The sequence below is a fragment of the Bombus affinis genome, chromosome 10 (assembly GCF_024516045.1).
Source record: "Bombus affinis isolate iyBomAffi1 chromosome 10, iyBomAffi1.2, whole genome shotgun sequence".
NCBI classification, from domain to species: Eukaryota; Metazoa; Arthropoda; class Insecta; order Hymenoptera; family Apidae; genus Bombus; species Bombus affinis.
The window spans coordinates 11,919,039-11,942,831 of record NC_066353.1 but is presented as its reverse complement, the minus strand read 5'-3'; the positions used below and the strand labels follow the sequence as shown (position 1 = coordinate 11,942,831).

The window sequence follows — 23,793 nt, the reverse complement described above, 5'->3', positions numbered from 1 at the left end:
CAGTTTATATTCTTTACCTTCAATGTATATAGTTATTATTCTCACTGTAGGATGGCGCTATATGTAAAATTCTAAGAAATAGATCGACGCATCATGGTAGCGGCCGACCTGTAAAGCACAATTCTCGACATCATGAGCTTTACTCCCACCACGGGAGTTTCCAACCTCTATATTCCTGACTGTGGTCTGTGGTATCCATGGCCGTGGCCTGTGCTACCGGTGTTGAACCAATACAACTATGGATAAGATAAAGAACATATAAATTTAGGCTCGATACACATGGGCATACAAGCGATGAATGTCGGGCTATTCCACAACGGTGTGAAGTTGTGCGCACGAGTGCGTTGGTTCTTAATTTATAATGTAAATATTTTAATGTAAACTGGTCAAAGAGTTACAAGGTTTACAAACAAATAATTTAGAGACCAAACCAAGTTTTTAGGACAAATGATGATTGGTTAGAAAGATTTTAATTTAGAACGATTTTATTTTAAAAGATATTTATTTTTTATCATCACTGTTTATTCTACAATAAACTCTTCATCGGGAAATTTTTGTTGTCGTCGAATAGTTATTCCTCGTGCTTTTGTTTGATGGAGAATGAAAGAAATTTATATTATCATGCGGAAAAATGTTTATATTTCGCGAATAAATATAATATACAAAATATTAGTTGTATATATTATTATTTTTCCCTATATAATTATGTTTTGTTGTTTAGCGTTACACAAAGGCATGACGTAGAATCTTTGCGAACAAATTAATAATTAAATATTTCAGCACATTTTATTTTTTGTTTTAATTTAATGGAAGGATCTTCGAAGATACGTGCATTCAGAGATAACACACAAGAATTCGCAAATATTGTAGAACAAACAGCATGAAGTATCGAAATTGTCATGTATGATTTGTTTACAAACTTCAAAGCGTATGTGTATAAATATATATATATCCTTATTAAAATTTTATAGACAAAACAAGCAATACTATAAATGAAGTGACCTGATTATAAATGAAACGGATAATGATTCCTTTTTTCATAAATTATTATTTACTTTTTTTTCATTCAAGTAGAAGAAATAACGTTCGAATGATCAGTACGTAACGCGTAATATTATCCATAGTAAAAAGCTTATAGCGGATATTTGAGTTGTCTGATGTATCCAGTACAACCTGAAATAAATGAAAATATACAAATATTTATATTCGTTCCCATTTTTTAATACGTAGATACATTCTATACGTACTTTGATAATCGTTGTCTGGCAGCATCCATAGATTCAAGATCTTCTTTCAGAATGAATTTCTTAATTCCCATCATGTATGTTGCGATATATTTCTCCCAATTCATATGCTGCAAGTCTAGTTTCACGACATCGCCGTCTTTTAACGTTTTTACTTTCTTTACCATGTCGGTAATGTTATCCCTTTGGAAGGTCCATTCGTGCATGGTAAAATACGCTGTCACTGTTACGAGTTGATAGCAATATTTGACAATTTTCATCATTCTGAAACACCATTTTTAAATATTATTATAGATAAGGACAAAGATTACTACTACAAAAAGAAAAACTGTTCTCGTTGTTGCAGAAACAATAAAACTCACATTGGCTTACTACCGCGAAATCTTAAAAAGATGTCTATGACGAACGCGGGTAGAACGTGCAGGATTAGGTTGAGGGCGTTGTAAATATATCTGTTAGCTACCATCGGACAACCCGGGTACCATAATGTACCGTTCAGTGGCGTTTCTATGCTACATTTCACGATGGCATCTTTCATCTGACCCCATCTTGAAAATTGCAACGTTTATGCATATAGAATTGATCGAACTATATTTGAAATACAGTTCATTACCATCAGAGTAACTTGGGAATAAAAAGTATTACATATTCTTAATTATCTTTCTAGTCTTCTAAATTGAGGTATTGTGAGTAAAAGTGAACTTTTGTATTTTATCTTTGCTCGTGTCAATCGAATGAACTAAAATGTGTCGGATACTCTGATGATAATTGAATCGCATTAGTCGATAAGAATTCGCAATAAAAATTACTTAAAAGGGTACGCGTTACTCGTGCAGTTGTAAACCTTAACTTCATTATCGCGATGATGTAGCGTGACGTGCCACGCGGCGCACATTATCGTGTCGACTACGAAATCCACAGGCACTAAATCCAATCTCGCGTCCTTCCTGCCCCATATAGCTTTCGCAGAACCTTTGCTGATTTGCAGAAAGATATCTGTAACATAAAATTTCTGTAGAAATTACTCGCGATTCTCGACTATCGGAGATATAGCGATAAATAGATATTTAGAAAGGATAATTACAATTGTCAGCAAAAAAAAAGAAAATACGTATATGTACATGATAACAACGGTGATCTTGAATACGTTTAAATCGTTAATAACGACGTGTGGAATGTTAAAGCTAATTTCTCTCGCGCAGAGGGCAAATTGATTAACTCTACTTATGCGAGATGCAAAGAGTATCAAACAAATTATTGTCGTTAAAATCTGTGGAAGTACTTGTAACTCCAAAGATATTCTCTAGCCAACCAGGACACGGTTCTTCCTGCGAGGCACCGATTATACTTGGTCGTACTATCGCAACTGGTAAACCTTTGCTGTCGCTAGCTACAATCTGCTCTGCTAGATTCTTCGTAAACGTGTACGTGTTCGGATGAGTTTCCAAGATCTTCTTCTCTAACATGTTGATCAATTCAATGTCCAGTTTGTCGCACATGTTGATCACCGTAGAAGGTTCCAAATTCGTGCTGCAAAATTATCAATAAGCGAACATACTCGTCACATGCCACGGTCGCAAACCGAACCGCGGAACAACATTCGCGCGTCATTCGTACTTACGTGTATACCTTCTCCTCGATCTGCGGTAGATTCGCGTTGCTGTAAGCTGTGCTAACGTGGACGATGCTAATTACGTGTTTCAGTTCCTTGCACAGTTCGATGATACGAGCAGTACCTTTTGTATTCATATTAACAGCCGCGCTCAGCGGCTCGTTGAATCTTACCGTGGCAGCCATGTGGAACACTATGTTCACTTTCTTCAGCAACAGATTCCTGTCTTCCGGCGAGAGACCTAGATTCGGCAGGCTCACGTCACCCCTTACGGGCTGTACTCTGCCGAGAACCGAGGGACATTTCGCTCTCACGCCATCGTAGATCTGAAGAAGAAGAGAAAGACGCGGAGTTGATGAGTCCGGCTTGGTGAAGGCGTTCGTAGACAACGAGAACCTCATCTACGCACGGGATCGTTTATGAGCTTCTTAAATCGTTGCTGTATCGTTTGGTTATTTTTCGGGCGGATCAGTAAGAAGATGACGGTGACACGCGGACAAACGCGCATCAATTTTTCCAGGAGACCTTTCCCCACGAAACCCGTCGCTCCGGTGACAAGGACGCCGGTACCGGCGTAGAATTCCTCGATGGAATTCGCCTTGTTCAATCTTTCGTTAATCTCATTTTCATTGATTTCTGTATTCATTGTACCCATATTACAGGACCCTCTGCCTTCTGCGAGAGACATTCCATTGTTCATTAGCAGTCAAATGGATGGAGAAACGTTTGAACGAAGATTACGATATAACTTCTACATTCTATTGTAAATAAATATCTGGATATAGTGTTCGCGTATCTCGCGTATAGATCTCACGAGCAAATATCGAAATTGTGCATTTCGTTTGCACGTGCGATCTATAATGCACAAGATACGACCGTTATGTGGAGGCACTGCATGAATGCTTAAGTGACCGATCGATTTATATCGGCAGAACGAAGGTCCTCGGGGGAAATAGTACAGCCGAGTGACCATGCTCTAGAAAGAAGCTTCGTATCGAGCCTATAAATGTTTTACTTTCATCGCGCGTGATAATCGAAATTCATGTCGTTAAAGCACGTATGAAAATCTGTATCAATTTCTCTTTCAAACGGCTGTGCATCTTTGTTCGTTTAATTCGGAGAGATGGATTTGTTCTTTTATTCGTATTTGAACGATTAAAATTGAAATGACAACGGTGATAGATAAAAAAAAAAAAAGAAAAGAAAAAGAAATAGAATAAGAAACAGAAATGACAGATAAAAGTGTTCGTAGCTATTAAATTATTTGAGAATGAAAGAGTTAACGCGATTAATTACTTTCGAAAGGATTCACTTAAAAGTAAGAACAAACATCAAACGAAAGGATTGACAAACCAGGTATGCGTATCGTTAGAACTACTCATTCTGCCGATTATATATTCCTAAAGGAAACTGCGAATAAACGTATCCATCTGAAGGAAGGGAAGAACCTGAAGAACATTCATTAAACTTTCATCCTCGTCCCAATATGCTTTTGCTGACACCAAAAGAAACAAAAAAATCTAATTAGAATGAACATGAAACTGCCGTCAACGTGTTAGAGTATGTATATTTGCAAACTCATTTGCGATCTGTTTCGCGATATTCGAGGCAGAGTTTCGCGTGCACGCGTGTTTTACGATCGACAACGTTCCGCAACGAAGGAAGAGTCGAGACTGGCTTTGTCGACGTTTGTCGAACGATCCTGGCTGGCTATACCGGTTGATAACCAGCAGATGACGACACTCGCCGGGGTTGCTTTCCCAAAATATTTATACTGAATCGCAATCTTCCAGGGATTAATCGCGAGACTTATTCGTTTCTAAACGAATTAAGAGGATTTTAGGGCGAAGGAGACTCAAGATGAGACAAGCGACGTTTAATGAAATTTGGAATGTTTTCTGTCGTATCATACGAAGGATCTAGGAGAAGAAGGGAAAATATCGAGCTTTGGCATTTTGTAGGGAATCGAGTATTTATTTTTTACACAGAATGTCACAACTTCATACTCTTTCGTACGTATTATATCAAAATAAAACATTTTATTCATTATTTTATTCCGCATTATTTTTTCCATTAATTGCTAAATTTTCAAACTCAATTTTCTCAAAAACTAAACCTTAAACGAACAGATTTTATTCAATACTTTGTTCTTACTTTTTCACGAGGAATCACCTCGTGCCCGTTTGTACGTGTTATTCCGTCGCACCCTCCATATATCTTCTTCTTCGCTATCATTTCATCCCGGATTCTCAAAGCAACCCTCGAGACTCAACAATATTCAACGATGGTTTAAATAATAAGTATTATAATTTTATCCCTAAATGAAAATAGAATTCGTGGAAATAACGGGAGGTGGATATTATGTACTTTTCCATACTGACTCTACACGCTCATTTCACTGCGGCATACAGGCACGTTGTATCGTTGGTACGTAATTTTAACGATTAGGAAAAAGCGGGACAAAGGAAAATGTCGAGACAAAGTGAGATATTGTTTTATGCATGCTACTGCTAGTACTATGTATTCTGGGTCACGAAAGTATTTTAACATTTGCGATAGAAAACTACTACGTACGTATTGCGTTCCATTTGTATTGCGCTGTATATTTGTACAGGGTGTTTCATGACATGGACAACCGATTTCAGGCGTAGACAGGAGGCATGGAAACAACGAGGAAAGTTCATACGGACATGTATGATATCCCCGTCTGACCTTGTTACGAAATTTATAGCCATTTTTCTGTATCATTAATTCGCAACTGCTTATCTTCGTAGAAAGTGTTCGAAGTGGCTATCGTCGGTCTCTATTATTCGACATACACCTGGAGTTTTTGAAAGACTGCGAAATTCTCTGACACGATAACTGCAATTTTGCGTGTGAATCGTGGGTGGTCATTTCGACCACCCTCTGCGATGATAAACTGTCGCGGATTATTTTAATACAAAAGTGACTATAATTCTAAAACAAGGTCAGATAGGACATACGTTCGTACGAAGACTTTTCATTGCCCTTATGTCTGTCCACTACCGAAACGAATCACACGTGTTACGGAACACCCTATATAGATTTTTGGTCTTGTTCCCAACTTGCACAAGTATTAGAATGCGTCAAAAGCTTCTTTCGTTTTGTAAGGAAATAACGAATGAGCAACATCTTTTGTTTTATATTATTTTATTGAATTATGTGTGATTCATTTTGTTCTATTTCTGTTATTATGATTATACATAATTCAATAAAATAATATAAAACAGAAAATGTTGTGCATCTGTTGTTTCCTTATAAAACGAAAGAAACATTTGGAACAACCTAATACTTAAATAATAATTGCAAGAAATTATATGGTCCTGTAAATGCATTACAGCGCCGTTTGCGTTGTCTTAATCTTTTAGGATCTTTCAGCAAGATCCTTCGCAGGAATAGGAAGCGACACGAGTAATTTGAAGAAACGCTATTTTTCAAGCTCCGAGAAACGCGACTGAATCACCTGTTCCATAGATTTAATTAATGTTTTACGCGCTACCTTTCCGTTAGAAATTAATTCTGGCTGAATTTCCTTTTCTTAATTGTAAGCAAGTTTCTTCATCCGAAAACAATCTCATTCATTATCACAGCGCTTAATTCTTTCGTCCCGTGTTTTAATGATATTCTAGAAATATATTTCGGGTAACGAGGCGACGTAACCGATGTTTACCTTCTTCTGCCTTTTGATATCCTCTGTTTCGTTACAATTTGGAGGATATCTCTTCAATGATTTGTTAGTTCACATCTCACGATTAACATTTCTTTCATCTAGATACGCATTTAATTTAGTAACGAAAATACTCAGATAGTATTATAATACTCAGATAGATAGTTTTAATAATGTTCACGTCGATGACGATTTAAAACTTTACCTAGGGTTTTAGACGCTTGACTAAACTATCGATCGATCGAAGTAATAAATGGGAAGAATACGTCAGCAAAAGTATAATAATGTACTAATGTACTACAATGCGGTAAGATAAGGTTGCTTCTATAAAAGTTAAATGACCCAATACTTTTGCGTATCATCCTAAAGTAATTCATATAATTAGTAATTGCAAAAATCTTGAACAGATTGTAACCGTAACTTGGGATATCCAAAAAAGTTTGAAGTCCACTGTGAAGCTTTAGACGCGGTAAATAATAATTTTCCTTAAACCGGATTCTTCCTCCACGAGGCATAGATCTTCAACAGGGAAAATGCAATCACAAGATGAACGTTAATAGAACGATAAATAAAATATCATTTTGCATGCTTAAACAAGAGATAAGTATTGCTTTTTAAAGGAGAGAAAAATAATAAAAGATATACACAGAACTTTAATTAAAATCATTCATGTAGTTGTTGTAAGAACTATGTAAGCGTTATTAATAGACTGCGGATTTTTATGCAGCTAAAGCGTGTTCGAATATTCAACTTATGTGTAGAAAATATACCATATTATGTAAGGATATACACCACATAATGCAGATTGCATATACGCGCATAACACATGCATATCATACTTATATTTACGAAATACAAATTATTATGTTCTTACGTATCGACATTTAGTTCTCACAATTTTCGTTAGAACAATCAACGATAGTTCTTCAAGGTCCTCTGCCGTAAATTTTTACCGTTTATCTGGCCAAACGAACGTATAGACTGAAAGAGATCGTCACAAAACATAATTGAAATGTACATATTTAAATCTGATCTTTTCCGGTCCTTTCACGGACGTATCTATGCCTCAGAATCTTTGAAATCTTCAATACTGCATCGTGGCCAAGATTTTTCTTCCGAATACGGCTAAGCTCTTCTCCTATTTCTTGTTTCAGTGACATAAATCGGTGTAGAATTCATTCTTATCTGATTCTTACCGTTGTGTACACTTGCTCAAGGTACTGTGAATATAGATTCAGATTATAAACGGTTATATTTGATATAAACTGATAAGCCGATTGCACGACGATTATTATACCAAGGTATCGTGAATCACATTCATGAATCATACATTGCCGCAGATAAAACTCGATTTAGAAAGAAATATGCAAATCGTGATAACTCGATATACAAAATCTATGTATCTGCATAAAAATCCGCAGTCCAATTTAACACTTACATGTAATTAGTTAGAAATTAGTACTTTCGATATCGGGTAACACGTTAATCGAATAAAACCGTCCTTCTTTTCGATTCTCGTCATTCGCTCGATTCTTCGGCAGAAGAGAGGCAACGTAGGCCGTCGATCGGCCTCTCTGCCAGTCTACGAGTTTCACAGTCTATAAATAAAACAACGTGGATTATTTTTACGTCTTCTAGTCGCTACTTTCATTCTAAATGCGCGATCCGAATAGAAGAAGTGGGAGATGGAGATCGCTGGAAACTGACCTTACACCTTCTCTACGAATCGATGAGCACGTACACGGAATCACGTAGGCCCTCGTTCGAATAATATTTCGTACGAGTATCTTCGTCGAACAGTCTCTTGCCCACGTTTCGTCTGATATAAATATTGTTTTTCAGCATTCCGAGCAAATCCGCTGATTGTAAGCTTCCTTACGATTGGTAAGTCTCCCGTGCGTAACTTCCCAGTTTCTCGAAATTTTCCTCTCTCTCTTCCTTCGTTCCTTCACCCTGCAAACGATCGAATTGTTCATCTTCTTTTGCGTCTTCACGGCGTTCGAAAGGTCATCGTTTTACAGAGTTGTTCGTAATAGCGTTATTCAGTTAATCGTTTCTTTTTTAATTGTGTCGGTACACCTATCGTAATTAGCAAAGATATGAATATTTGTTCATTCGATGCATATATAGTTTGCCTTATTCGGCAAAGAGTAAAACTGAATTATATCTAAGGTTTATAGGTTTTCCACAGTTTAGCAATCAACATCCTAATTAGTATATATCATGATTTTTATAAGTTGTAATAAAAGTAGGAAGTATAAAGAGAGAACAGTACCTTGACTTTTAGCGTCGTCTTTAATTTTACGTCAGTTGAAATGTTATACGTGGTTAACTTTGACAAAGTGCCAAGATACGTGAAAGTATGATGGATGAGTATTAACGCGTATGATAAGGAGCAAAATTAAAATCAGCTTCCTTGGAGTAATAAATTCAATATCTTATTAATTTCTTTATTCAAATGGGATATTAACAAGCAATGATTACGTTGATGAGTGATGATAAACCTATTATTGTTTTGCAGCATGATAACCTCATCTTATAGCATAATAAATTTGTTACAGTTGCTTTCGTATCTTTGGCATTTTTCGTTTCACCGTTACGCCCAAGAAAATGGATAACGGAATATCTGAATAAAGTGTTCGCAGAAGTGATAATTTACGAATGTCACATATTGTATAGATTCCGATATCTGTTTGATATGTGTCATTCGACGCGTGTAATATTCTCTAATATAAGAGTAAATTGTAAATATCGTTGAGCGAAAGCTCTTATTTGTCATGATGAAACCGCGAAGCGATCATTTATTGCCTTGCATCTGGTCGTGATTATTCATACAACCGATATCGGTTTCCATTGAATGCACGTTTTATCGATGCATCGATGTTTTTTTCTTTGACGAAAATTTTATCTCCTACTAAGTCATCGACAAATAAATCAGAGCATTGCACGGAAAATGAAATATTTACTTTATTATTTACTTATTAAATATTTACTTATCGAAGAACGCGCGATACCGGTGGCTACAAATATTCCATGTTTGTATTTAAAAAGCCATTAAAAAAAGCTTCTTACTTTTCTTTAATAACGCTTCGAGAAAAATACGCGCGAATGACTGATCTCGATTTAAGTTTTATTCTTCGGGGAGGCATAGGGAAAACGAATCGGCGAAGAACTGAAGTTTTTTAAATTAGAATATTTAGCAAAGTGCGAATTTTCGGGCATTTAATGAAGAGCTAAAGTTGCAAAAATGCACGCTGTACGTGCAAAAATGTAAAAGATATTTCGAAGATGAAACAAAGTGAAAGTTCGAAGTGAAACGAAGATCTGCCCAAGTTTCGTTTCTTCAGTTCGTCCCTTCGTTTTTGTGGATTTCTCAATACCGTTGCCCAGAAACATATTATTACTGTTTCACCCCGTATAAATAATAGTAAATTTCAATGAGAATTTTAAAGAATAATTTCTAATTAAAGAGTAAGTTTACAATGTCCTTACTTTTTCTATTTTTCAATCTATAGAGTTGTCCAGTCAGTTTATAAAATCACGAATCCCCATAAATATCTATAGGAATCATATATCATCGATGCATATTTATATACATCGAATAATTAATTGCTTAAATAATGATCACTCTGTTTTTCTATGGTTATTTCTCCCTTGCTATCTACTGTTCGTTTCTTCGACATTGTTAAACATCGAACACTTGCACGGCAAAAAGTGTTATAAAAATAAACGAAAGCAGATACTTTAAATGAACTCCCCAATTTATATCCATAGAGCGAGTAGTCGACGCAACACCAACGCGTCGATTTCATTAAAACGCGTGAGAATCTCGAATTTGGCACGACGACACATTATTGGAACACGAGTCTCGTTTCGAGGATACGTATCCTTGAAAGTAATTATTCCACGTAGCAGTCAAGTTGATTAAACCTTCATTACATTCAACACTAGACCACGCCTGTGGTTTAATTATTGGTAATTATCGCGACTTAAATTCGATTAAGCTTATATTGGATAGTTGGGAATTTAATTTCGTTAGCCTTTTCAAGACGGACCTCTCATTTAAATTCTGCTACTTAGATGTTTATCTAGTAATTGCTTCACGCTCTTTATTTTTATTTCTTCGAACTTTGGATAATTTTGGAACTTTTAGAGAAGCAGGCAAGAAATTGCGACGAAAAATATATTAAACAAATAAAATTCATTAAAAATTTCCTTCTCGTATTCGTAACATTAAATTCAACGAAATTCGATAACGTCAATTATAAGAAAATACCAGAAGAAATATTGCGCTAAAATTCTTGCTCTGTCATTTCTTCTTCTCTTCTTTCTTTCTTTTTGCTTTCGCAGGGAAGGGAGAATAACGTGGATATCTAACACGTTATGTCATTCTCGTCATCGAGTAGACTCGGAGATCACAGCCCATCGATAATTCGAAATTCCTAACACGACTCGGTGCTTTTGATTCGCGCATGAATTCAGAAGATGCTTCTTATGAATCCGATAGAATCGTCTGGCTTCGAAATCTCACATGGATCTAGGACAGGTCATCGATCTTTTACAGACAATGGATCGAAGTTAACATCCGTGGCTCCATTATATTCGACTTCCGTACTATTATTCCAATGACCAATCAAACGACGATCAACTTCGGGACTTCGAGAAATCTTCAACTCGGTCGAAATTGTTCGCGCGTAAAATATCCACCTTTACAGTTTGAAGATTATTCGCGATTGCAGCATCGCGACAGTAATATATTTGTTAACGGAACTTGCTCTATGGGTACGCCTCGTATTATGTGTATATGTCGTCGAACGAACGCAAGCGTAATGGATGACGTAACACGGAATCGTTTTTTTCAAGATTCGCATGTAACGTGTCTTGAGAAAAGTGTAAAGTCATTGCGTTCTAATCTGGAGACGACGATTATCAGAGACGGCAGTCGAGAGGCGTCGTGACGTAGTTACTCTCGCGCGTCGACGTCGATCTGCTTTCTGTGTTACCTAATCGCTCCTTGTCCTACTTCAATGTTTGTTTTTTCGAGCGCATCGGCCGCGGGAAAAAACATTAGCGGCCGCGCTTAAAATAGCCATTTTACATGAAATCTGGTAACATTGGGAACCGAGGGATTTTGCGATCGAGCTTCGGTGCTCGAGTGCCACCATTCTGACCTTATGTCTGCTTCGAAATTATGGTGTTCTTCGATATCATTTTCTGTCTCATCTTGCATAATAAAGGCTAGTAATTATATAATTAAAAAATGACAAAAACTAATTATAATGAAGATATAACAGCTGGTATTATACAGTTGCTCGCGAACGTATTCAAAACTTGTAGAAATCTTTTATGAATATATTAGATACGTATGTGAAATGTACACGGGATAAAAGGCGAATGTCAATTTCAACGAATTTTGAATAAAATTTGAATAAAAATATTTACGGTTTAATGTGTCGTGTATTGCTTAAAACTGTAAGTGAAAGTTGAAGATGATGCGGAATAAAACGTGGAATAGAACGCTTCATTTTAACATAATGAAAAAATAATGAAAAAACTATATAGAATATCTTGAAATTTCACTAGCGCTGTAATGAGTCTTGTCTGTCCTATCTCTTCTACATAAATACGTTTTATTCTTAGAGGATTAAAAGTGTAAATAATTGTTAATTCCTCTTTTGTAATTTATCTATTTAAACATCAGGTGCAAAAGTTCTCGAGGAAAATAATTTTTAGATATAAGGGAAATAAAGAAGAATAAACAATCAGACGAGGATTATGTTTTTCATGTAATAAATTTCTTGGTATTTTGATTCAGACGAGATTGCACGATTATCAAAATCACGTACACGACATATTTAATTTCGAATATTTGGATAGTCAATAGACACTCAAGTACATAAATTCTTGTTACGACATCGTGGTGTAACTAAACGTAATCGATCACGTAATATGTAAAACGACAATGATCATCACATGTTACGTATCATTGAAATGGAAGAACGTATGTATTTCACATGTCGTTGATTACGTATGTGTAACAGTTCGTTAATTACGTGTAATTTTAAGCAAAAGTACACTCGCATACACTTTACATTACGAGTTACTGTTAAGTAGACAACCGATTCTTTAATCATTCATTTTTGTCATTGGTAATATTTGCATTTTACATACGAATGACGTTCTATCATTTTTTGTTATTTTATAATTACCTACGCAGAAGATGAAGAATATATGAGAAATGTAATCACAGATCTTTAATATACCACGTCAACTACTCTTACAAGATTAATCGATTATCCTTGGAGAATTATACAAATAAGTCTTATTTACAATTATTTGTTAGTTACAAGGTTATATAAAATCTATGCTGTCGAGATGTTCCATTTTACTATATTCCTTCGATAAATCGAAAAAACAACAAGCGTTGCAGCTATTATTGTAAATATTAAACATAGCGATATACATGGACCTATTTACCACTTTATCTGCAACGCTGGGGGTTATTCTATTTAATCAAATAAACATGCACTCCGACTTCTTTGTATCATTCGTGTGATAATTCAGCTATGATAACGTCGGTGTAAATAAATAAACAATAGAGTCTAGATGATAAATCTCGCTCTATTTGCAAATTTCCACGCTTTTCCTTTTATTTTGTCATTTTCTTCTCACGCGATGCCAACATAAATGGTTACTTTCAATTTCTTCTTCGACATCGTAACTGTTCCGTCATGTAGATTTTTGTGCATTAACAGGAAATTTGAAGATATTGCGATTATGTTTTCGGTATGTTGTTTTTCGCCTATTTCAGCGTTATGTGTTGTAAAAGGAGTTATTATAATAAAAGTTGCGGTGTAACGGCAATCGTGCTATTATGTACAATTTCGCGAAAATTTATACGTTTATGGGTTTACCAAGTTAAATAAACGAGTGTGCAGAATTTTCTTTTTTTATGAGGAACTTTATTGCTCCTTCTTGCTCATCCTTTTATTACTATTATCCATTAGAATCGAATGTCTCTACAACTTTCATTTTCGTGATCTCTGTAAATGATTTACAAGTCTGAGATCGCCGAGTAGTTTTGGAGCAGGATTCGTTGATAATAAAAAGCTGAGTATCTGATATATATAGGATGGTCTAAAAATCAGTCCCGCAAGTTTTCACGCACTTCCTATAATCGGACAGCAAAATGTTTCGAACAAAAGTTAATTAGCTTTCAATCAGCTACATATCGCAATATTAAGAATTTCCAAAAAGATTTTGACGAAATACATTTTCTTCGTATCTCCTTTGTAAAATATTCCTAATTTTTTAGTATAATTAATTTTTTTTATTTTATTTGAATTTTATTCGACGTGTCGTCGATGACATTTACTGACAACCGCTAGAATGGATCGATGTATGCGTGTTATTAACGGGACGTGGGTAAATCAGGTTGCTAAGTGCAATATAGAAAAATACATTGAAGCTCGACATGTGACAAGATACTCTCTATCTTTATATACAAAATATTTCAGCTACTTCGGTTGAAGTGATCTTCAGATGGAAGAACAGTGGCGTCCTATATTCTAGCAGAATATTAATTATTATATATAACAATATTTGTATATCAATCGCTGCTCTGGCACCAATCAGAAATATATATCTGCCATTCTTCGAACATTCTTATCTTGTACACTAATAATCTTAGAAAGCGCATGTGTCTTTAAACACTCGATAAAAAAATTCGTGTGTATTATCACTAAACATAATCACATTGTCGTGTAAGTCGCAATTCTCAGATACTTCACTTCAAACACTTTACACACTTTAATCGTTTAATACCTTTAATCCATCGCTTCTTAATCTCGATGAATTATAGCTTTTGACAACAATCTCTTCCAATCTCGTTACGTAATTTAATATCGCTCTCGTATATCATTCAACATACACAGCTGTCATCATCAAGTGCAATCTGATGCAATTTATTTAGTTATTTTACTCAATTTTGTACATCATTGCAACATACCCACCTCGTTACGTCAGGATATCTTCAAGTATTTTCATACTGCTCAGAAACAATCCAACATTTTCAAACATTTTATCAGTTTGAAAATTGCCAATTTGCTCTATCACATCTATTACCAGCACCTGTTACATACTGAAAATGGCCATTCATGCTTTATAGTAATTTTTACGGGCACAGGATGGCGAGAGGAAAAATCTGGGATCATTAAGATTGCAATTTTAGTATTAAAAAATGTTCGTCAATACAACGAAATGATTAAAAATACACCATGATGAATACTTGTTTGAACGCACAATATTATATCCATATAGTAATGTTTTCCACATTACAACGTCAGTTTCTGAGTAAGATCGGTAGCTTCCACGTTGTGTGACGCCAAAGAAGTCACGTATGCCGAGAAATAACACGCTGCTGTTTGTTGATACGACGTGTTAACGAGCCTACGTATTCTTACACGTCGATACCGCTAAAACTGTGACGCCTTCGCGCGTGCAGCGTGTCACTATGGCGGTTTCACGCTGTTTCACGAGGATGGGTATATTCATGAATTTCCAGAAAACGGGAAAACACGAAAGTAAAAATAGGCTGGTTATTTTGATACAAAATAAGGGTAAAAGGTCCAGATTTTATTTTCTATTAGAGATCACTGTGAAGCGAATATGTAAATATTATTCAAAGATATAAATTCGTAAAGTCGAGTTTTAGTTCAAACATTATAATTCTTCCTCTTGTATTTTTGTTTTTTTAATTAAGTCGTTTTTTACACACATTGTAGGAAGTAATTGGATGTTTCGTCGCGAGCTATGAATCCATACTTTGCGCTGTAATCTTTCGATGGCTTCGATTGAACCGTCGATTTTAACGTTTGAGTTTGTGTTCCGTTTAGCAGTCAATTTTCCAACGAGGATACCACGTGCGCCAATAACAGGCCATCAACATTTTCGAATTCCTTCACAGAGCACGCCTACGAACATTTTCATATCGAACAGTGGCGAGTTCCAATACGATGTTTCACATCTTTTATTAAAGTTTTCTAGGAATTCTCCAAATGTACTTTTCATTCAACGTATCGAATCTTATTGTTTCATATTTTTTATTTGCGTCTAGAAAGACGTCAATCGAGCAGAAATTCTTTTGTAGAATGTTAATCAATGTCCAAATACAGAACAGATATTTTAACAGCTTGTACTGAAACAATTGCATCCAAATTATGCATATTTGAATTCAGAAATGGATTAATGTCGTTTGAAATTTCCATTTCAATGAACAGCGTGTATAGAATATCGTTGAAGCGATCTGGAATCACTTGAGAGAGGCATGATAGGACAAAATAACGCTACGAATTTCGAACTGAAGTGCCGTCCGACTTTTATTTAAGTCGAATGAATAACGATTGCGTATTCCCTAGTTACGTCTAGTATACGTCTAATGAAATATTTCAAATTATAAATCAATCGTTAGATAATAGGTATTATAATTTGATGAAGTTTGGTGGGGTACCAAAGATCAAAGAGTCTAGTCCAAATATAGTTGGAACTGAATTATTTTGGACAGTGAATAATTTGAAGCAAAGCAGATATATATATAAATATGTGTATATTTTACGTAATTACTATCTTCTATATTTTTTCTAGTGGCTTATCAATCGACGTTCCCACGGAGAACTGACCGAGTTGAATGAGTAAGACGTGACAAGTCTGGATGTTGTGTAAGAAACAAGAATTTTTAACCTAAGAAATTTCCATGGTTGTGATCTGAAAAATTCTGATCACCATTCTAAGGAATCATTTGGAGATTGAGTGAAACTCGAAGATTGAAAAGTTATGTTCTCTTATTGACGGAATTTTCCAAATTACTTCTTCATTGATCCGAAAGAAATTCAAGTTCCAAATGGATGAGAATCATTTTTTTTCGATTTTTGGAAAGTAATTCGAAGATACCACAAAATTTGAAGATTGGAAAATTGTTCCCTTGTGATGGGAAAAATTTAATAGGATCTTCCAGAGTCAATGACAAGATAGGAGACAAAGATCGTATAAGGTTGAAGGGGAAACTACGTTGACTATTTCAACGTTGTAAAGTCGATCGGAAACTTTTAAATGGAATAACTTCGCATTCCGGATGAGTGTCGATAGCCTGCTGTCTTACATTGGAGATATCTACTTCCTTTTCTACAAAGTCGTCGGGAAGCAATAAACCATAAGGTCTTGCTGTTTTCCCAATTAATAATTCCAAAGGACTTGATTTAGTCACACGATTGGTGGTGCAATTTAAAGCCAATTGTATTTCGCCAATCGCCTCTTGCCAAGATCGACCAGTCATTCTTTTGCCAGAAAACCACGGGGCTACGAATTCTTTAATTAGTGTACACTCGGCTCCAAAATCGGAGTAAAATGGAAACGACTCACCCAGATGACTTGATCTACCCATTGACGCTTCCACTACGTAGAAGTCGACGCGCTGCTCGTTATTGAAATTATAGTTTAATTTCAGGACACTACTTTGTAAAGGATTTCCCTTCATAATCTGACTAACAGCTGCGCACCATGCAGCGGGGTCAGCGCACGCGATTTTAGGGGTTGAAACGTGGAAACGGAAATTGTTAGGTTCCACACTCGATTTTAGCTCTAGCGATTGATTGTACTCGCGCACGATGGTCGTAAGCTCTAGCACTGTCATATCCGGTACTGATCCCACTTCTGATGTCGGATTTCGTTAGAAATTTTATAAATAAGGTAATAATAATAATAGTAATAATAGTAACAATAATAGTAACAATAATAGAAACAATAATAGAAACAATAATAGTAACAATAATAGAAACAATAATAGAAACAATAATAGTAACAATAATAGAAACAATAATAGAAACGATAATAGAAACAATAATAGTAAGAATAATAGAAACAATAATAGAAACAATAATAGTAACAATAATAGTAAGAATAATAGAAACAATAATAATAACAATAATAGGAACAATAATAGAAACAATAATAGAAACAATAATAGTAACAATAATAGAAACAATAATAATAACAGTGATAGTAACAATAATAGTAACAATAATAGCAACAATAATAGAAACAATAATAGAAACAATAATAGAAACAATAATAGTAACAGTTATAGTAACAATAATAGTAACAATAATAGCAACAATAATAGAAACAATTATAGTAACAATGTCGGATCTCGTTAGAAATTATAGGCGTGAAATAATTAATAAGTATAACAAAAGCTATTGACAATGTTCCTGGGCTCAATTACGAATCCACGGTCAACGGGTAAACTCTTTGTACAATGGAATACATTTTGTAGCACGCAGACACGTTAACTCAGACGGCGTGTTACTTTCAGACTGACTCCAAGTCAATGACAGAAAACTCTCCAAGGAGATTGCAAAATAAAAGACAGATACAGTCACACATGTCAAATACATATCGATCGAGAATATTAACAAATTCCCAAGCGCCGTAGCTAGGCAGTTCCACGTAAACCAGCATTGCTCCTGATCAAGACTTGATTGTCTATACAGCGTATCCCTCAACATTGGTACCTCCTCTGTAAGACATTTCGTTCATCCCGTGACCGTGGCTACGTTCGGCGACCAGTTATGTCACCTCGAGCCCAAGTATTGGGGAATCTTCCAAAAGAAAGGCCCGATGTCCCTACATCTCCGACACGGCCATCCTGACAATCACCCGTCCGCGGGTGCATCTAAAATATTCGGTTTTCTTAACATTAGACTCAATTTGACATCTTTTCCGAGGCATTCCTCGACGAGCACAACTTTTCCGAGGCATTCCTCCTGTAAAATTCCAATGTATGAGACACTAGCCTCTACTATCGTTTTCAGTATGTTAGTCGTAACATCTGTCTAATACGAAGCTTGAACAATAATCATAATATGACGATTTTGTTTCAACAATTTCCGGAAGTACTCGAGAAATGAAGATATACCGCATAAGAAAAATGTGGATAACATAAATTGCCTCAGTGAAACTCCTGTACGTCATTATAGTAACATCAATGATATTGATATGAAATTTTATTATCTATCAAGTATAAAGATTGTCCTAGGATGATTGAATTAAAAGACAAAGTTGAGACTTCTACCAAATGATTAAATTTTTGAATAAGTACTATCTTGTATGGAATACCAAAGAAAATTAAGGAGAAACACACTAAATTTGTTAATAAAATATATTTCTTCTAAGAAGATGGATCTTAATTGAAATATTCAACTGTGTCTGTCTCATTCATCGAATATAGTATGATCTCATTATTACCATTATGTAAAACAATCCTCTATCTAGAGTCAATTTATCTAATTAGATATGAAAGTATAAACTTGTTTAAAGTTTATTCTAATGATGATGTTACAAACATTGTTGCTCAGCATTCATCACAGAATACCTACAATTATTTATACTTTCGTATTAAAAAGACATGTGCACAAAAATATTGTTTTTTGGAAAATTAAACGCCAATCACCAAAAGCAGATAATAAAATTAAGGAATTTCCTAATGGCGATTAACTTACTTCGTAAATGTTCACATAACAATTATCGGCAATAGATTTCTTCTGGCAAGAATTACGATGTGCATGATTCATTGAATACAATGGACAAATGAAATTTCCAAACGCAGCCAAGCTTATCTCGAATCTATCAGATATTCCTGATATATACTGTTATAGGCAACGTACAATGATAGCCAACGTACTAAACATCTGTGACGGGAACTAATCAAGTAATAACGTAGAATCTCGAAAAATAAGAAAAATGAAGTATGTGTAACGATTGCTTACTTGATTATCACCGATAAAATGTATTATCATTATTGGTGATTAATCTCACTTGAAATTTCGAACGATTATCGACACCATAATCGTGGCGCTTGCTTAGAATCGTCGGGAAACCATTGAACGAGAAACGGATGGTCGCTTATCGTACACGTCGTATGTATGTAGAATACGAGTGCAGCAACAGGCAAATAACGGTGTCGATTTATCGTAGACATCCCATATCTCATTAATCACACAATCGGCTGGTCACGATTCCATCGAAGGTAAACCGGTGATTTCCACTCTTGTCACGAGGTCTTTTACGTCACTGATCATAGAGGAGAAACTGCCAACGGGACAGTGCGGGAGTTTCGCGTTATAAGCTTTGCTGACGTTGTTACTCATGGGGAAATCCGGGTAGATGATTTGAGACGCCTTAAGGAAGGTTGAATATGAAACAAGAATTTCGGAGGCGCTTTCGTTTCTCACGAATTACCAATCTCTTTGAGTAGATATACTACTGTACATAAGTATATTTAAACATCCCAAGTAATTCAATCAAACGTGATATTCTCCGTTATATTTTCAACATTATGGTAGAAGAATGTTTCCTTTTTGTTTTCTTTTTATAACTGGGATCAAATGCTTCACTGAATTTAAGTTGAAACGAGGGACATGCCCAGATCACTCATGTGATCATCATTTGTATAACTCGGTTCCATGCGTGTCTATGATGAATGACTGACATTCCAGAAAATTTATGAACTGTTAGAACATAGCTGGAAACGCATATTTAAAGCGCTCTAAGATTCCGACATTGAATATACAGTCAGTTCATCCATCTCTGCGGGTCCAATGTTTGGCGATCCGTTGAGAAGTTTTATCATAATTATCTATATGATTATTATCTGTATTAATTTCGTGCTGACTAATTTTTTTAGAAGATCGATAAAATAGTAAAGGGATATGGATAGCAGGAAGAGAATCAATATTTCTCCAAGAAAGAATAAATAATTTAAAGAATGTTTTCCTTTTTTCCTCTTTTTTTCTGATTTTTCGACCGACGAAAATATTAACAAGACAATTAAATTGCAAAGAATTTCGTTAATTATTTCTACGCAATTCGTGTAACGTTATTAAAAATGAAATATTATTCGAGATATTTGTATCTATGTTGCACCATGATTATTTTTATTTCATATAGGAAATCATTAAGCGTGAGCCGTCGTTTAAAATATCGGAGCGCAACAGTGTCGCGAAATGTTAACATAGATCATAGTAATTGAGGAAATTAACGATTGTCGATGCTAAAAGTGAAGCAGATAACGCGTGCGAGGAATTTCAAGTACATCGCCGGCTAGGAAAGCCATTGCACAAGACTTTTATCCGATTTCTAGTTCTTACGGAGCTGGTTGGAACGTTATAAGCTTAACCATCGAATGTCGAACTTCGAGCAACTCCTCTCGTTCAAGTGAATTTCGTTCGTAATGGTATAAAACTATTTTGCAGAAGAAACGCGTCAGTTTCGTTAATTCGTGCCCTCGCACGGTCGCATTAAGGGTAATATGGCCATTTTCGACCCATTATAATCTCGTTTTTAGAAAATAAAATATACTAAGATATATCTTTGAAATATACTATCATTCGAGCATGTAAACTTTATTTGTAGTAATTTGATTTTTGAAGAATTTTGTGGTAATTTGAATTACTACGCTTTTGGAATTTTCTATAGTTTTAATTTAATAGTTTAATAAATATGAGATACGGTCTGTTCAAAATAATTCAATGAAGGGCTCGGTGAACAAAATATAAACGTAAAACGTAAGAACGACACAAATGCATCTTTTTTCAAGAAATAAATTAATGAGGAAACACTATGCATATAGTTAAAATTTTGTATTTATAAATGTCCGGAGGCACATAAATGTTTCTGTTACAATTTAACTTTCAGTTCTATCTGTAGTTTAATTAAATACACAAGTTCATCACTTTTAAATATTCCTTCGGGGTAATTAAGTAATAATGAAAACGATGAATACAGGTACAGTTAGCTTTCAATAAACTAGAAGAAAAACGTATATTTTAAGAAAATTGATCTGGATATACTGGATACACTGGAGTCTAAGTATATTTTCCTATCTTCCAAGAGCATTTGCATTTATCGGAATATAGTATTCGAAGAGCATGGAAGAAACCATTATAGGCAATTAGTTAATCTCGAAGACCTTGTGAAAGATAAAATCGAACTACGATTATGAAAAAACTTTATCCGTTATATACATTTCAGAGGATTATCAATATTTTATCAAGTTACGTGGAAAACGTATGTGATTTTAGTTACCTAGTTTGAAGAGTAATGTACTCAATCAAACGTTTACACGTTGTAGATATCGAAGAAAACATTCAGATTTTAACACTTCACTATGTAATCGAGAATGAATCATGTCTATGTAATAACAATGACGATAACTTGCTTCCAATAATTTGGGGAATTTCCTCAAGCTTTTTCTCAAGCTCGATGACGTAAAAGCTTGGGCCCATTCCATCATTCTAAGTTCATTGAATTGCCTTTAGTCATTCATAATTGATAGTTTTACTAAAAGAACAAAAGGAAAAAAATATAGCCGAATGCAAAGCATGAAACACAAATTTTTTAAAACTATTTCAACCCTTCATAATACGATGGAACTTCAAAATTAAATATGTGTGTGAGTTTGAAGCCATATCGATATGTTAACAATTTTATTTCTTTGCTTAAGATTGTATTGTTGAAATTGCTTTATGTAAATACTCGTAGATTACTTGATACCGATATAATAATTAAATACAAGACTGCAGTGATAAATAGCTAATAATGTAAGATATTAAAGATATAAATATACGAGTATGTTATGTTGTTAAAAAAAATGGAGTGTAAATTACAACAAGGCAAGTGACAAATTTACATACTAACATACAGTATGTTAGAGTTAAGTGTTTAATTACAAATTAAGCTTAGAATATCGCAATAGGTGATACAAATTAATATCTTTAAGAAAATGAAGAAGATTTTTCGCAATGTTTTTTAATGATTTAGACGCGTCTGAATATCGTTTGGAAGAGTGAATTTAATTTATAATTGATTAAAATAATTATATAAATATCATTTTTAATTATACGATGCATTTATACAATACAAAAGCACTGTTCATGCCAGGTTCGAAACTATACAGATTTAAGTCCTTTAACACGATTTCAAATGATTCTCCAAATTGCCAAAATTATTATCGTTCTCTCTCTTAACTGAAATCCGGCACTGAAGTATTTCTATAATTACTGCAGTGCGTTCCAAAACCAGATATCGTTCGCAGAAATAATTGGGTAAAAAGTTACGCTGTTTATCGGATACACAGAAATCTCTCGGAAGGATTCATGGGGAAACGCCATATTTACCATGGATTTCTCGAAAATGGAATGAAAAAATACGGCAGAGACGCAGAGGCCTCTATGAACCACTGAAAATGCACGACGCCTCCAAGTTCGTGGCAGAAAGGTCATCTGGCAAGGAACAATGCCTTCTTTTCCCCAAAAATAATCTACCTTAAGAATATATCGTCGATTACAAGGCTGAACGATTCTGCATTCGCATCTGTGCGTCCTGGTTGCCCATTCTAGTAGCTTTTCATTCGGTACGCAATATGAAACGTTATCATGAGAAATGTAATCAAAAGAAATGAAGATATGAAGAAATGAAAGAGACAGTGGAATACAAAAATAAAAGAGCAGCGAAATAAAAAAGGAAACAAAAAGAACAGAAATAAAAAAATAATGGAATCATATGATAAGGAGTAATAGACCAATAAAAGAGTAAAAAGTAAAGATATAAGAGTACAGGGAAAGCATATATATAAAAATAACAAAATCAACGAACAAAAACTCAGCTGGACGGATGGTGAGTGGATCAATAAGTATGTACATCGAATATCTGATTAATGAACAGTGATTTCCCTAGTTCGTAGAAATTATTCTTGCAGCGTTTACATTAGTCGATCGTTGAATATACGGAAAACGATTCCGAGAAACGAACGGATCTGTTGCAACGTGGTTGCGATTTATGGAGCATAGAACGTCACAACGGAATCTCCGTGACTCGCTACTTTAAGTCTGATAGAGTGGTGCTCCTAATGTGAAACAGTTTAGCTCGCGACTGAAGTAGAAAAATATCTCGGTTGCATTGAAGGTTGCTATATATTACGCGCGATTATATTTATAAATAGAAATTTATGGATTTATGAGAAATTTATGAAAACAATGATCTAGACAGATGCTCTTAGTTATTACTTGCGAAATTTTGGACTTGAGTCTTTAGAAACTTAATATTTCAATATCAAAGAATTACTTTGTCACGTCATGTTAGGTCATTGTTTTGAACATAAGGAAACAGCTGAGTGTTGACAATTAGAAAACGCTGTT

The 23,793-nt window shown here is 34.9% G+C and overlaps 1 protein-coding gene across 6 annotated transcripts in view; it reads right to left on the bottom strand.

Moving 5' to 3' along the window:
• Window positions 1-767: 767 nt before the first annotated feature.
• Window positions 768-23,793, bottom strand: part of LOC126921398 (putative fatty acyl-CoA reductase CG5065) — a 46,821-nt gene continuing 23,795 nt past the window's right edge. The window contains exons 4-11 of one of the 6 annotated variants that reach the window (XM_050732960.1): window positions 8,252-8,497; window positions 8,007-8,142; window positions 2,866-3,182; window positions 2,527-2,774; window positions 2,054-2,240; window positions 1,607-1,792; window positions 1,248-1,508; window positions 768-1,173 (exon numbers count right to left, since the gene is read on the bottom strand). In XM_050732960.1, the coding sequence (XP_050588917.1) occupies window positions 1,095-1,173; window positions 1,248-1,508; window positions 1,607-1,792; window positions 2,054-2,240; window positions 2,527-2,774; window positions 2,866-3,182; window positions 8,007-8,066 (1,338 nt within the window). In that variant the 5' untranslated portion in view covers window positions 8,067-8,142; window positions 8,252-8,497 and the 3' untranslated portion in view covers window positions 768-1,094. Of the gene's footprint in view, window positions 1,174-1,247; window positions 1,509-1,606; window positions 1,793-2,053; window positions 2,241-2,526; window positions 2,775-2,865; window positions 3,183-3,265; window positions 3,615-4,209; window positions 4,550-8,006; window positions 8,143-8,251; window positions 8,498-23,793 lie in introns of those variants that run through there. The other 5 variants (XM_050732955.1, XM_050732957.1, XM_050732956.1 and 2 more) reach the window with 5 other exon arrangements.